This window comes from Osmerus mordax, chromosome 19 (genome assembly GCF_038355195.1).
Source record: "Osmerus mordax isolate fOsmMor3 chromosome 19, fOsmMor3.pri, whole genome shotgun sequence".
NCBI lineage: Eukaryota > Metazoa > Chordata > Actinopteri > Osmeriformes > Osmeridae > Osmerus > Osmerus mordax.
Genome location: NC_090068.1, coordinates 9,240,400 through 9,254,527, shown reverse-complemented (window position 1 = coordinate 9,254,527; position 14,128 = coordinate 9,240,400). Strand labels below are relative to the sequence as shown.

At 50.1% G+C, this 14,128-nt stretch overlaps 2 protein-coding genes across 3 annotated transcripts; one reads left to right on the top strand and one right to left on the bottom strand.

Annotated features, from left to right (window-relative positions):
• The first annotated feature begins 6 nt into the window (after positions 1-6).
• cyb5d2 (cytochrome b5 domain containing 2) lies at positions 7-2,700 on the top strand. Its single transcript, XM_067257137.1, has 4 exons — positions 7-502; positions 1,423-1,563; positions 1,683-1,869; positions 2,172-2,700. Exons 1-4 carry the CDS (start codon positions 259-261, stop codon positions 2,338-2,340), a joined length of 741 nt encoding a protein of 246 aa, XP_067113238.1. The 5' UTR covers positions 7-258; the 3' UTR covers positions 2,341-2,700.
• On the bottom strand, positions 2,697-13,101 carry ankfy1 (ankyrin repeat and FYVE domain containing 1). 2 transcript variants are annotated; one of them, XM_067257134.1, is made up of 25 exons: positions 13,073-13,101; positions 11,673-11,880; positions 11,279-11,397; positions 10,967-11,102; positions 10,679-10,802; positions 9,792-9,941; positions 9,517-9,682; positions 9,187-9,391; positions 9,000-9,068; positions 8,694-8,896; positions 8,471-8,568; positions 8,010-8,226; positions 7,786-7,884; positions 7,523-7,676; positions 7,246-7,414; positions 7,007-7,125; positions 6,309-6,465; positions 5,970-6,170; positions 5,702-5,878; positions 5,445-5,592; positions 5,243-5,333; positions 5,025-5,149; positions 4,732-4,878; positions 4,516-4,606; positions 2,697-4,404 (listed from the first exon to the last, which is right to left on the bottom strand). In XM_067257134.1, exons 1-25 carry the CDS (start codon positions 13,080-13,082, stop codon positions 4,272-4,274), a joined length of 3,516 nt encoding a protein of 1,171 aa, XP_067113235.1. In that variant the 5' UTR covers positions 13,083-13,101; the 3' UTR covers positions 2,697-4,271. The 2 variants fall into 2 exon arrangements, with proteins under 2 accessions (XP_067113235.1, XP_067113236.1); XM_067257135.1 differs by having other exon boundaries at positions 9,517-9,683; positions 9,796-9,941.
• Between the last annotated feature and the right edge of the window lie 1,027 nt (positions 13,102-14,128).

Here is a 14,128-nt window from a genome sequence, read left to right as displayed (position 1 = left end):
ACTGATTTACCACTGAACAAACTAGAGATTTGCTTTGCTGGCTCATTCTAGCCGCCATGAAATGTGGGCATCAGCATCTACGCCCTTCTTTGTACAGATGATTTGGAAATCTACACAATTTCAGGCGTGCGCACACGTCACACAGGTTACCCGGAAAAACACAAATCGAGGAAGGATATATCAAATGTCATTCATATGACTGTAATGTCATCTACAATGAAATATTCACCGGACTGAATTGTATTTCACGTAGATGAAATGTTTGTTTTGTTTTTTTTATCCACACTCCTAGCAATATTTCTGGAGCCGTGGAATTGGTCCACACGAGACGACAATGAGATGCCTCAACCACCTTTGCGGCTCATTGGCAAACATGAATTATCGTTATATGATGGAGAAGAGGACAGCAAGGGGCTTTACCTGGCCATACTGGGACAGGTTTTTGATGTAAGCAAGGGGCGAAAGCACTACGGACCCGGTGGTGGCTACCATTGCTTTGCTGGTGAGATTTGTAGTTTTTTTTTAAAACCACGTCCTTCACATCGCAGTTTGATTTGGACAGGTGTCGTGCCAAGGCACTTATCCCCGCCAGGATTTGTATCCCCACACATTATATCAGGTGAAAAAACGGCCTAATATAATGTGTATCCCCTCTGTAACTTTTGCTGGGAAAGGGCAGACATCTCCATATTATCTCAGGTTGTTCATTGTGACCAAAATAACACAGAAAATAACACACATGATGGCAGGACAGACCCTTTGCATGTTAGGGGAGGGGGTACACATTATATCAGGTGAAAATCGGCCTGATGTGATGTTTATCCCCTCTTTAACTCATATGGTAGACAGGTGAACAAAGCGATTAATTGAAAAGCCATATTAAACTAAATTAAAACAGAAATCACGTTAGAGGGAAGGGAGGGACAGGTTAGCAAAGACGGGGCATCCTTGTCAGACCACACCCGCAGAGAATGGACAGATAGAGGTAGGCTAGATTAAAGGAAAAATATTGTTCATAAACCTGCATGTGATGTCAAGTCACATAGATAGGCCTATCAGTCGGTCTATGTAGCTAAGATGCATGGCAATATGGAACTTTGGAAAACACTGTTGATTAATCCACAATATTAAACGACACATTAAACAATTCACACGTCGCCTTAATGTAACAGACAAATAAACGTATTTATGTAGATAAATGAGTCCCCCTTGTTACGATGGAAAACCCTGTGGAGTCTTCCACGTCGCTATTTGTTCCATTTAAGAGGTGAATTCGAAGTGCAGCAGTTAAACTCTGCTTCTATGAGTGCACGCGCGCTCCCGCGGCCAGGGGATGCAAATCCTGGCAGGGATAATTTCCTTGGCATGACACCTGCAGTGACATTCTAATGGCACAGGCATACACTGTCCACTCTCTCCCAGGCAAAGATGGATCTCTTGCCTTTGTCACCGGGGATTTCACAGACATCGGGCTGACAGATGACCTATCCAGCCTGTCCCCCACTCAGGTGGTGGCACTGTATGACTGGCTTGCTTTCTATCAGAAGGACTATCAGCCAATGGGTGAGTGGCATCATGTCAAGCTCCATTACTGCTTTTAACATGACCATGGACTAACTATATATTTCTGAAGAAAACATGAATAGCTATGTCAAGTCCAATGTGTGTGGCTTGTGTGTCAGGCAGGCTGGTTGGTCGGTTCTACACTGAGGGTGGGCAGCCCACAGAGGCCTTAAAGGTGGTGGAGGCATCCCTGGCAGAGGGGCAGAGACTCAAGGCCCAGGACCTGGCTGAGAACCAACACTTCCCAGCTTGCAACTCAGAGTGGAGTGCTGCTAGTCAAGGAAGGGTCTGGTGCTCCAGGAAGAGGTGAGTGTAAAGCTCAGTGGTATTTGACTGCAGTTCAACAGGTCACATGTTAGAAACCCCCCTGCACATAGCATAAAAACATCTATTAAATGAATTATTTATTAGGGGAGATCATTATTATTGTCTTGGGACTGGAAAGTTATGCTAGATGAGAGAACCAGGACCCTGGCTGTGACATGCAGGGTTTCATTGTAATGTATTCAGTTTGCATGACCGGGAATCGAACTGGCAACCTTCGGATTACTAGTCCGACTTTTGTTGCTTTGATTGAAGTTTCTTTTGACTTGTGTTTGTGTTCATAGTGGTGGAATTCACAGAGACTGGGTGGGAGTCCCACGGCTGCTTTTCTCTCCTGGCTCCAGCCGTTCTCGCTGTGTGTGTGTAGAAAAGCCCTCCACAACAGGAAACCCAAACCTCCAAGAGTACCAGGGTTGCCCCCCTGATGCTGAGTCATGTCCTGCTGGAGGCTAGTCTGATCTGGGCCTGGAGGCTAGTCTGATCTGGGCCTGGACACTAGTCTGATCTGGGCCTGGACACTAGTCTGATCTGGGCCTGGAGGCTAGGACTATTCACAGGACCTCAATGTAAAAATGATTGAACCTGAAGTCAGGTGAAACTCTTCAAATGCAAAATGATCAGATTTTCTTCCTTCCTTTGGATCTACGTGCCATGTCATAATGTAGTCAGCGATTGTGAGAAATACTTGAAAATCAACTAGACTTTGTATGCACTAATACCTGCTAGGATATCAGGATCTGCTTTTATAACATTCTAAAGTACAATACATTTTATTGTCTAAATGGAAATAAAACAATCCTTTTTTTATGATGACCTTTATGTAAAGTCGTCCTCCCTTTCTCTAAAAGGATACGTAAGGAAGAGACAAGCTAGATATCTGAGCGTACAGATACAATACAATGTGCATAAAAGATTAAACAATGTGCATAAAAGATTAACAGAGGCAAGATTTAGGTTTGTCACATGACAAAAAAAAAGCACAAACTGCATTAAGTACAAAACAGTTGTAGTGGTCAAAAATATCATACATTTATCTGTACAATTTAACAATACCTGGAGTGGCCCACTGACCGGACACACCAACACCACATTCTCCCAATGATCAGAAACGTCATGTCATCTTGATAAAGTGCACCTGTTAGGCTTCGAAATCAAGACACATTAAAACATGATCGGTCAAGACAACGCTCGACTTGAGGCAACACCAATTGGAGCATGTCACATGACTCCCCACCCCAACACAGACCTCACAACAGGCCAACATGGAATGTATACTTTGGTGACTGATCGGCGGGAAATAATTCATGGGTATAATTATGAAATGTATAGACTACATATTACCTTACACATGCATATGCCTAGACATTTCATTACAGGTATCACTTCATAAAAAATTATTAATTTGCTTATTGGTAAACAAAGATCAAGTTTCTGCTTCACGTTTAAAAGCCTCCCATCCTCTTAATCTAATAGAAAGTACTTTGATTACACATGTTCTCCCATTCACCAGGACAATAACACAGTTATCAGACTATGATCACTGGGCAAAAGCTTTTGGATGATATATCTCAGCTTTGCTCATGTTCGATCAGGTACACATCGCTAAATCACATTTTGTTTCGCAGGAGGAAGATTCACTAAGTGCAGAAATCTCACTTCCTTCTCACAGGGTGAATACATGGGAGCATTTAGTTTAGTGTTTCATGAAAATTAGAGTCACAGAATCAACTGGAATTCAATAATCTGTAGCATGAAAAACCCTTAGTAACTCAACCAGTCCCTTCAAATCTTACAGACCCAGCCCACCCTGTTTGAATCAGCCATCCAGTCAACAGTGAGGAATGAGGCAGTGCCTGTATGAGTGATTCAGAAGTACTCTAGAAATGACAGTCACCCAACCTTAGAGGAAAGTACATCTTTCTCTTTCTGTGATTCATCAGAACTGTGCAGTAAAGGGTTAATTTGAGGAAAGGGATGACAGTCAGTGAGTTTCTAGTGGAGAAATCATATTTGTTCTGACCAGGGCCTGGCTCCCCTTCAACATGAAATCATTACCTGTTCATCAGCCGATTCCTGGAGACGCCTACCAAAGTATAACAGGGTGAAATAATACCGTCTCCCTCATCAAAGCCCAGCCCCGAGGATCAAACACAATCTTCATTACCAACAACACATGATTACTTGGATCGAGGACACGTATAAATGCTTCAACTCTACTGTAAAAGTCCCGCTGGAACATTGACTTTTTTGTTTGTTGATAAACTGGAATTAGCACAGAAGTTGTGGTCAGTAACTTTGTCCAGGGGCTGTTTCCTGTATGCTTGTCCGGCGGCTACCTCCCCCAGTCCAGGGAGACAGGGGGTGGGGGGGGTGAGAGGTGCTCGTTAGGACACCCCGCCCAAAGTCAACACGTCAAAGCAGATGTCACAGACCCTCACAGGCTTGTTCAGGTCAAACTTGATGATGGGAATCTCCTTTATGGAGCACTTGTGACACAGCAAGCGGCCACAGTGGCGGCTGCAGAGAGAAAGAGAAGGAAAGTGAAACGGGATGTGCTGTGATCAGTCCGCAAGAACGACCAAAACGAGAAACCTAGGAGGTAGGACACGAGATCCTAGTGTTACTTACCAGTGATGTTTCCTGGTGGTGACTCCAAACTTGGCAACACATTCATAACAGTTGGACCCATCGCACCACGGAGGCTCTTTGGATAACATATCTGAAACACAGAACAGGAGCAGTCAGAAGAGGGCCCCCCCCCCCCCTGCTCTTAAAGCACACACAGGAATCCACTAAGGGGACGACACCTGACCGCCAGAAGTCCACCTGGACGGAGAGGCTCACCTAGAAGGCGGAAGAGCAGCTGTTTGGTGGCTACTTGGTAGTTGAAGATGTTGACGCCCTGGTTGTTGGTGCCGCCCAGCCGAGCCCCGGACCTCACGATGGCACGGCACAGGTTGGCGTTTCCTTTCATGTAGGCCAGCAGAAGAACTGAGGGAGAACGGAGGAGAGGCTTATCCTGTCGTTTTCGCTCGATGCATTTGGAGTATGCGTGCATTGAAACCGCCATGCTAGAAGAGAAAGCCTTCTGCGACGGTCAGTCAGTCGGTATTCTGTAAACACACTGCTCCTCCTACCTGTGTTTCCCTCATTGTCTGGTTTGTCCAAAGGGTACTGTGGCATACACTCCAAGAACAGCTCAAAGATGGCGGCTGCGTTCTCTTTCCCATAATGCCCCAGGACGTGCATCGGCGACTGACCCCTGCGAGACGAAAGTTCAGCGAATCACTTAAGTGAACCCCTTCCCCCCCAGGACCGCCCGACGGGAAGGGGGTGTCGTGGGGAGAAAACCCACCTGAGATTGAAGGCCTCCGCGTCGATGTTGGACTCCGTGAGGAGCGCTCGGACGTTGTTAAGGCGGCCCTGCATGACGGCCAGGTGCAGGGCTGAGGACGGAAGGAGACGAGACTGTGAGAGGAGGCTCCTGACGAGAGGGGCGTGTGGCTGCATCTCACGGCCCTCGGGGGGGGGGGGGGGGGGGGAGAGGGCTGGCCTACCGTTGTTGCCGTTCTCATCCAGAGCAGCAAAGTCCACGCCGTTCTCCAGCAGCACGGAGCAGATGGTGGCCAGGTCCTGCTGGGCGGCGAGGTGCAGGGCCGTCTGCCTGTGTTTGGTCACCTCGTTCACCTTGGCCCCCGCCAGCAACTAGGTGGACACACACACACACACACCCCCGTCAGACGGCATCGCGTTTGCATAAACGCACACGCAGACGGTGAAACTGGAGCGTGTCTAGAGAACAGGGGTTGCTCACCAGGTTGCGGACGATGATCTCCGACCCGGCTTGGACGGCCAGGTGGAGGGGGGTGAGCTTGGCAGCGTCCTGGACCCTGGAGTTGACGTTGGCCTGGACGCTGATCAGGAACAGGACGCTCTCGATGTCCGAGTTCTGGACCGCCACGTGGAGGAAGTTACGCCCTTTATTGTCCCCCTGAAAAGAGAAAGGAAGTTATGCAGGCTCGACTGCCCTGGAGGTGAGCTCCAATAATAACAGAGCGGTGTATAATGGAGTGTGTGTGTACCTGTTCGGCGGCGCCTGGCTCTCTCTTCAGGATGGCCTCTGCGGCCTTGTTGTTCTTGTGCGTCATGGCGCAGGCGAAGGGGGTCATGCCCTGGCGGTCCCGCACGTTCAGACGGATGTCCGGGTGGGAGATGAGCAGCTGGATGATGACGCCGTGCTGGTTGCTGATGGCAACGTGGATGGGGGCCCGTCCCTCCGCATCCTGGGGGGGAGGAGGAGTCAGACACGGGTGAGATCGGTGATTGGACCGGACCCTCTCCCCGGGAACCCGACACGTCTACTCATGCACGGTAGATTGAGAGAGGGCTAGGCTAGGTTAGGTTGAGATCGACCCCCGGACCTGTGCGTTGACGTTGGCCCCGAACTCCAAGAGGCACTGGCCCACGTCCTCCAGGCCCCAGCTGGCTGCCAGGTGGAGGGGGCTCTGGCCGTCGCGGGCCTCCTCGTCCCCCTCCCCGTCAGGACCGGGCTGCCGGGGGCTGTTCACATCACAGCCGCTGCAGAGGCCAGGACGGCAGAGAGGGGTGAGACAACAGGCACCATCAGAACGCTCTCAACAGAAGTACTGGCTAGTATGACTGCTAATGTTTGACAACGGTTGGTTTTAACCCTTCAGAATACTGCAGGGGCACTAGAACATGGACGCCGGGAGACACGAGCAACCAGGAAGCCTGGTTCCCCCTGCTCCAGTTAGAGTTTGTCTCCAGGTCTAAGATCAGAGGTAATCTGGAGGCTTTAACAGCTTACAGTCAGACAGGGATCACCGTGATTGAGCCTGAAATGACTCGGTGTGTGACTCGGTGTGTCTCTTCCACCACCCTGGGGAGGAGCAAACAGCCTCGGAAAAATAACACTCTGACCTCACCATAAAACACACACACACAGTAACATAACGATCATTTACTAATCCAGTACACTAGCAGAGGTAGGCGCAGTATGCTAAATGAGCGCTAAGACTTAAAAGGGCGTGTGGCTTAGTTGTTTGGGGGAGTGGAGGGTGGAAAGTGGAGGGTGGGAGGTGGGGGGTGCAAAGCACACCTGCGGATGAGGAAGCAGGCCATGACCTCGTTGTTCTCGTCCACGGCCCTGTGGAGGAGCGTCTGCTTGCAGCCCGACGGACCGGAGCTCCAACAGGTGGCGTCGCAGCCGTGGCGCACCTGCCGGGGACGAGAGACATCAAACTCAGGGAGAGGGGCGAGAGGAGTGCAGCTCTGTGACTTGTCACGCCCCAGCACTATCTGTACCCCTACTAAACTCCAACTGTGTGTGCGTCTCACCAGCGTGGAGGCGATGTCCTCCAGGCCCTTCTCCAGAGCTAGCCATAGAGGGGGGTTGCCCTTCTCGTCCACCACGGACATGTCTGCCCCCCGAGTGCATATGGCATCCACCACCAGGGGGAGCTGGCTGCTGATGGCCAGCTGCAGCGCCGTCTGGCCCTCCTGGGTCCTGGAGGAGCAAGACAACCACGCGTCAGGACAACCCCCTCCTCTATCATCCAGGGTAGTCCTGTGGTTTCCCCCCCCCCCCAGCTCTGGTGTGTCGTTTTGGGCCTACCTGACGTTGATGTCGGCCTGGTGCTCCAGGAGGAAGAGGGCGCTCCTGCTGTCCTGTCTCTGGATGGCCATGTGCAGCAGGGTCTGGCCGGACGACATGGTGTCGTTGATGGCCGCCCCGGAGCCAAGCAGCTGGGCTGCGATGGTGTGCATGCCTGACGACACACGAGACGGTCGTGAAACGGATTAGCTCCAATTTTTCCATTGAACTGAATAGTTTGTGTATTGTGGATGAGAGGGTGTGGAGATGTGTCCTCGGCCTACCGGTCCAGAGGGCCAGGCCCAGCACGGTCTGGTCCATGGAGTCTTTAAGGCTGAAGTCAGGGATGATCTGGAGGTTGTTGGTGGCGTGAAGCGCATTGGCTGGAACATAACCACAAACATGTTTGGGACAAACTTTCCCCCCGCAACGCTTGAACGCACGTCGTTCCCATGCCGAAAACAAACCCGGCTGACCCCGGAGGGTCCTGACCAGGCAGCGGGCTCACCTTTCTGCTCCAGGATGACTGACACCACGTCGGCGTGGTTGTGGGCGATGGCCATGTGGAGGGGGCTCTGCAGGGACAGCCCCTGGGCCCGGCCCTGCAGCTCGTCCTCGGGGAGGGACTTGTGGGTCTGCAGGTTGGGGTTGGCCCCCTGCTGGAGCAGCTCCGCCGTCAGGCCTGCCAGCCCGCAGCGACAGGCAGTGTGGAGGGGGGTCTCCCCCTGCACCACAGACAGAGAGAGAGACGGAACAACAGAGTCATTAGACCTAATCGAAGCTATTACGATGTATTATCACATTCCAAAACTTAGCAGAAGGCCAGAGCAGCGGGGCACTGCAGTCCAGCCTGTGATGCAGTGGGGCCGGCTCTGCGGAGGAGAGGGTGAGCCTGGGGAATCTGCAATGACTTGCAGTCTGACTGCAGTCCAGCGTAGCAGCGTGGCTAGCCGGCGAGGTGGAACGCACCCATTTGTTGTCGTGGTTGACCTTTGCCCCGTGCGTCGCCAGGAAGAGAGCGGCGGCCTCGCAGCCCGCTCCTGCTGCTCTCTGCAGGAGACAGTTCCCTGAGGAGGACAGGGGGGGGGGGGGGGGGGGGGGGGGGCAGGTGAGGGGGGAGACAGGATGAGAACCAAACTAATATTGAAAACAATGTTTGTTTTGCTTCCTCTGTGGGGTCCGTGGTCAACACCTGTGGCAGTGTCTGGGGCGTCCGGGTTGCTGCCCCGCTGGATGAGCCGCGAGGCGAAGCTGTTCTCGTCGAACGACGTGCCGTTCTCCACGGGGGCGTGGTCCTCGAAGGGGTTGACGGAGGGGTCGGAGGCCACGGTGATGTACTGCAGGGCCAGCCACAGAGCCGTGCTGCCCTCGTGGTCCTTCAGCTCCAGGTCCAGCCTGGGAGAGACGAGGAGAGAGGGGGTAGGTGAGCGGGACGCAAAAGGACGCTGGGATCGGGTCCGTTTACGGGTTGAAATGTGGAGCCAGTCCAAAGACTCACTGTTTGCACTGTAGGAGCTGGTTGAACACAGGGTCATTGCCCGACACTACGGCATCATGCAAGGGAGTTCTGCAGGATGAAAAGACAAACGTCATGTTAGGATTCCCTTCTAGAAAGACGTGGTCTTAACATTTCCTCGCACACAGCTGTCACTTGGGACCAGGGGGAAGAGCCCCGGGTCACCCACCTGCCCTTGCTGTTCTGCATGTTGGGGTTGGCTCCCGTTTTCAGCAGGGCCTCTGCAATGCGGGCCATGCCGCTCATGACCTCCCCAGAATGCTTCTTGGGGCTGAAGGAGCAGACCAGGTGCAGGGGCGTCTCCACCGCCCCCACCGTGGCGGCGTTCACCTGGGCCGAGTGGCGGATCAGGAAGGTGGAGGCAAACTCATCGCCTGGAGGTAGCAGGAGTGAAAGAGAGAATGAGACGGGTTCTTGTTCGGGCTAACGCTTCAAGTTTCCACCGGGATGTCAGGTCGGGCACACAAAGTGCCCTTGGAGCATTCACAGCGCCCCCTACCTCTTTGGATGGCTTTGTGCAGCAGGCTCCAGCCACTTTGGTCCACCATGTCCACATCTGCTTTGTTGTTGACCAGCGTGGTGGCAATGCTCTCGAGTTTCCGAGACAGGGCTAGGTCCAGGGCCAGGTCTCCATTGGTGTCCAAGTCATTCAGCTTTCCAGGCAGCTGGGGTGTGGAGAAATTCAAGCTCAAATGAATTTGATACATTGTGTTAGTTCATATGCCCCGTCACAGGCTATTGAGGGTTTAAGTGAACTCTGTGCGTGGATCTCACCTCCGAGTCCATCTCAATGAGGTAGAGAAAGACCACATCTTCCCGCTCCACTTTAATGGCTTTGTGAAGAGGGAACTCTGTTTTGGACTTGATCATCTTGTAGAGGAGCTGAGCACTCATGGTGCTGAAGTCTTCTTTCCTCAGGTCATCCTGCAGAGAGGAATCGAGATAAGCACAATCTCAGCCCTCATCTCATGACGCTGGAACCTGGGGACGTCGCATCAATCATTCCCCTCCTTCATCAATAGTTTCCATAATCAGATGTGTTAAAAGCGCTCAATTCCATTCAGGTCTTAATCAGACCTTGAAACCACTTAAAAAGCTCAGGTGAATGTAATAAAAAGAGAAATAATAAAAGTCGAAGGAAGGCAAAGAGTGATAAAGCTATAGCTAGCACTAACAGGCAGTCAGGTAGCAGGTGAAAAGCCATTTCCTCCGTCCCGTTATAAAGCTAACCTTGAGAATGATTGGGTTCTGGCTGTGGCAGATTTATGACATCGTAAAGCAACAAGCTTTAAGGTCAATGAAGAGAGGCGACTGAGACGAGGATTACAGCACGGCCATTTCCACCGTATGAAACCACTGCTGCAGCAGAGATGAATTCGCATGAAAATGAGTGTTCATAGTCAGGTATTAAGACCAAACTGCTAATACGCTCCAGCATTGACTGGGTAAAACAGTGCTCTTGACTCATGCACAAAACACATGCTTCGGATGGGACCTGGAGATGAATCAATACTACAGCCAGTTGAGATATAGGCCTGATGACGCATCGCTTTCATAACACCGCTCCACAGTTCCTGGGCTTTGGATGGGACTGACAGCCTATCGATTTTCTCCGGATGGTTCCGCCAGTCCAGAATGTGCTGACCAGAGGATAGACTCACCCAGTGGCTGGCGATGATCTCTCCACAGTAGTTCATCAGGGTGGTGGCGTCGAGCTCCTCAGCCGTCTGGTAGAAGCGGATACAGTTCCTCACGTTCACCGACGACATCACCCCTTTCTCACACCTGTGTGAGAGAAACCGAAGCTATCCCAAATCTACAACTATACGGGCGGGTCTGGGTCAATACCTGGCGGTTGGGGGGGTCATGGAACATAGTCGGCGAGGGTTCTTACAGGTTGGGTGTAGCCTAGGGTTAGCAGAGACAGACAACATGGAGTCAGGGCACACCTCTCTCGAAGCAGCTGCAGCTGGAAGCGGTTGGACAGTTTCATCAGGTCGATCAGGAAGGCGTCGTCCTCGCTGAGTGCCAGCTCGTCGGTGTACGCCCAGCGCAGCATCGCCAAGGCGACCTCGGGCTTGGCATCTGGAGACCCCCCGCGCGAGTGAGCGTTAATAACTTGCACGCATATTTGCAGTGTGAAACATGGGAGTAATCATGCATGAACTGCAATGATACAAGCTTTCCAGGAGAGCAGTTATGTGTGTGTGTACCCTAACTGTCTGTTCCCTACTGAGCACAGAGAGAGCAGGGTTTCGTACCAGACAGATCCAGTTCTGAGGTGGAAGCCATGTTGGCCAGGCTCCAGGCATCACTGCGAGCAGCCAGCACAAACTTATGAGCACAGAGATTCAGCTCCCCAACTCTGATCTTCAGATCACTGTAAAACACAACAGCAAACATCATGGTGAACAGTTGGATCCAAATGACAGTGCAATTCATTTATTTTTTTCAAAAACATCCTGCAACTGAACAATGCAGATAAGCGTGTTATAATTGGCACGGAAACCTCAAGACAGGGTGAGGCCATTGGGCGTACACATTGCTGCAGGAGAAACCTGCATGTCTTCTTCTGCGCGTAGCCATGGCAACAGCACTGCCCGCATCATATCCGAATCGCCGCTTACCCCCTCTCCCCTCCCTGCGCTCCCTCACCTGTACTGCTCCTGCTGGTACAGCTCGGCCACGATGTCGAGCAGGCGGCTGATGAACGTGTCCCCGGCCGCACAGTTGGCGGAGCCGTGGCCGGGGGCCTGAGCGGCCAGCACGGCGCAGCGCCTCTCCGTGTCCGCTAGCTTCTGCTGCATCTTGACGTACTCCTGCCTGAGCAGGGCCAGGTGCTTCTGCAGCTTGGCCACCTCCTCTGTCAGGCGGCAGGGGGCGGGGGGAGAAGTACACAACAGGGGGTGAGAAATGAAGCAAGTTGAGAAAGCTATCTTGGTGCATTTTACGCATTCCATTGTGGGAAGTCCGCCTACGCCACACTGCAGGGCAGTGGAATATCTATAACGTTCAAGAACTTAAGAGTTTTGGCAGACATTGAAGTTGCTTCCTGAATGTGGGTGTGATGTCTTGTAAGGCACATTTAGTTTCCTTCCCCTTCCTGCAAGTTTCAGAGTAGGAAAAATGCTGAGAAGGCACATTGCTTTTCCCTCCCTAACTCAGTGAGTTTAACATGGCTGGCCAAGTCATGGGGAGAGGGAGGCCAGCCTCCACCATCACCTGACTAACCCAACACAGGAAGGGCACACTGCTGAACAGCGAGATAAATGCTGCCCAAGAATATTCAAGCAAGTGTCAGCACATCACAGTAACTAAACTTACGTCCCACTGCATTCATTCCTATGAGCCATATTATTCACAATCATTCTTTTATGTTTATATTATTACATTCTCAGAACACGTCAGCTGAAAAACTGAAAATAACTTGCTAAGCATTTAAACATGGTCTGAAAACTTTGCATAAGAAAGTACCAGTCTGACGGTGTAGCTCAATACCTTTTCAAAAGGTGAACAGCTGGATAAACGCCCGTGTGGAAATATATACATGACTACAACAGACATACTATTCTATGACTATTCTATATCCTATTCTATAATTTTTTCACTAGCATCAGCTGTGGGGTCTATAGAGTCCGGGCCACCACTTATCTGATGTTTGAGTCACACCCAACAGGCTGGCGTTGACTAGCACTACTACACAAGCTGACAGCGGGTTGACCAACTCGGAAAATCCAAGCTGATTTGTTAGCTAATTTGTTAGCACCAAGCGGGGGTTTGACCCATCGAAACAAAACTAATATCCAAACAACGTTGCCGCTCGCCTGGCTTGCACATAAGTAACCCAAATACTACTAGCTGCAAGCAAACCTAGCTACTATTAGCTTCACACGAGCATTCATAGTAAGAGGTGACTCGACGAAAAACGAGCGATTATGATTTTTTGCAATCATATAAAATCTAATTTGACTATATGTTTTAAGACTTCGGAAAGCGATTAAGCAAGCGTCAAATAAAGAAAGGGCGTGTAAATAGACAAGAAATCTGTATCATACCTTCCGCCATGTTGGTTCCGTGGCTTAATACTTTTCTCTCGCGAGACGGTAAGATCACAGTTAGGTGGGTACGTTTAAAATGTTGTGACAGTGTAGCAGTCGTCCTCATTTTCCCAGATCTATGCTTTGTCCAACAATTTTAAGTGCTGTGGCCTCAAACAAATCTCACTGGGGGGGGAAAAGTCATCTATAGGAGGTTTTCTATTTGAATGAACTGTTTCAATATCATTTAAACATATCAATATCAAGTTCCATTGGGTATTTTATCTGACATAAAAATGCTTACAAAAGTGACAGACATATTCTGAAGTTAACTGAAAGAATTTTAAGTGTTTCTTTTGGAGTTGGCTCTTGGCAGTACATTGTGTCCAGAAACCCATCCCTCAGTTCTGAGTCATGTATGTGTTTGGGAGAAAAACTATAACATAGCATTAACTTTCCTCAGAAGAGAAGTTTCCCACCGTTGGTAAAAGATCATCCACTCCCAACACTTGTGAAGTAAATTATCTATAGAACAAATACTTTGAATAATTTGCAGTGCCATGCTTACCTGACAGCATGTGGAATGTGAATGATCTGTTTCACATGAAATGTTTTCTTTACTTCAATCTATATGAATGAAAACCCCACAAATATTGAAAAAAGAAAATCATATTTTAGAAGAACTCACTACAGGTGACAATTTTATAACATGAAAAATATACATCAGTATTTTGTCTTTGTACATTAGGCAAGTAAACTGCAGTACACCATCAGTGAGCCAGAATAAAATAAAGCAAATAGTTGATGGGGAGTGGGTGAGGAAAAAGGGGCACACACAAACACACTTGCACGCACACACTCATACTTGAGCCAAAAACTTGAAACAAACTTCACAAAACATTAAAGCATGCACAATTCCTACTTAAGATACCACACAAAAAAAACAAGCCCTGCTAAAATAATCTTCCACAAGGTGAATATTGGAAAAACAGACCCTATTTCAACCCAAACTAAAAAATAAGACAGTTCACAATCTGGGGAAAGTTATTGCTACACCAAATTGTTCTAATCACA

Coding starts and splice junctions, on each gene's coding strand:
- cyb5d2 (XM_067257137.1), top strand. CDS start 259: ATGTTTGTTTTGTTTTTTTTATCCACACTCCTAGCAATATTTCTGGAG. Junction 1,564..1,682: donor GAAGGACTATCAGCCAATGG/GTGAGTGGCATC, acceptor CTTGTGTGTCAG/GCAGGCTGGTTGGTCGGTTC. Junction 1,870..2,171: donor GTCTGGTGCTCCAGGAAGAG/GTGAGTGTAAAG, acceptor TTGTGTTCATAG/TGGTGGAATTCACAGAGACT.
- ankfy1 (XM_067257134.1), bottom strand. Junction 8,897..8,999: donor CAGCTCCTACAGTGCAAACA/GTGAGTCTTTGG, acceptor CGTCTCTCCCAG/GCTGGACCTGGAGCTGAAGG. Junction 5,879..5,969: donor AGCCAGGCGCCGCCGAACAG/GTACACACACAC, acceptor TTCTCTTTTCAG/GGGGACAATAAAGGGCGTAA.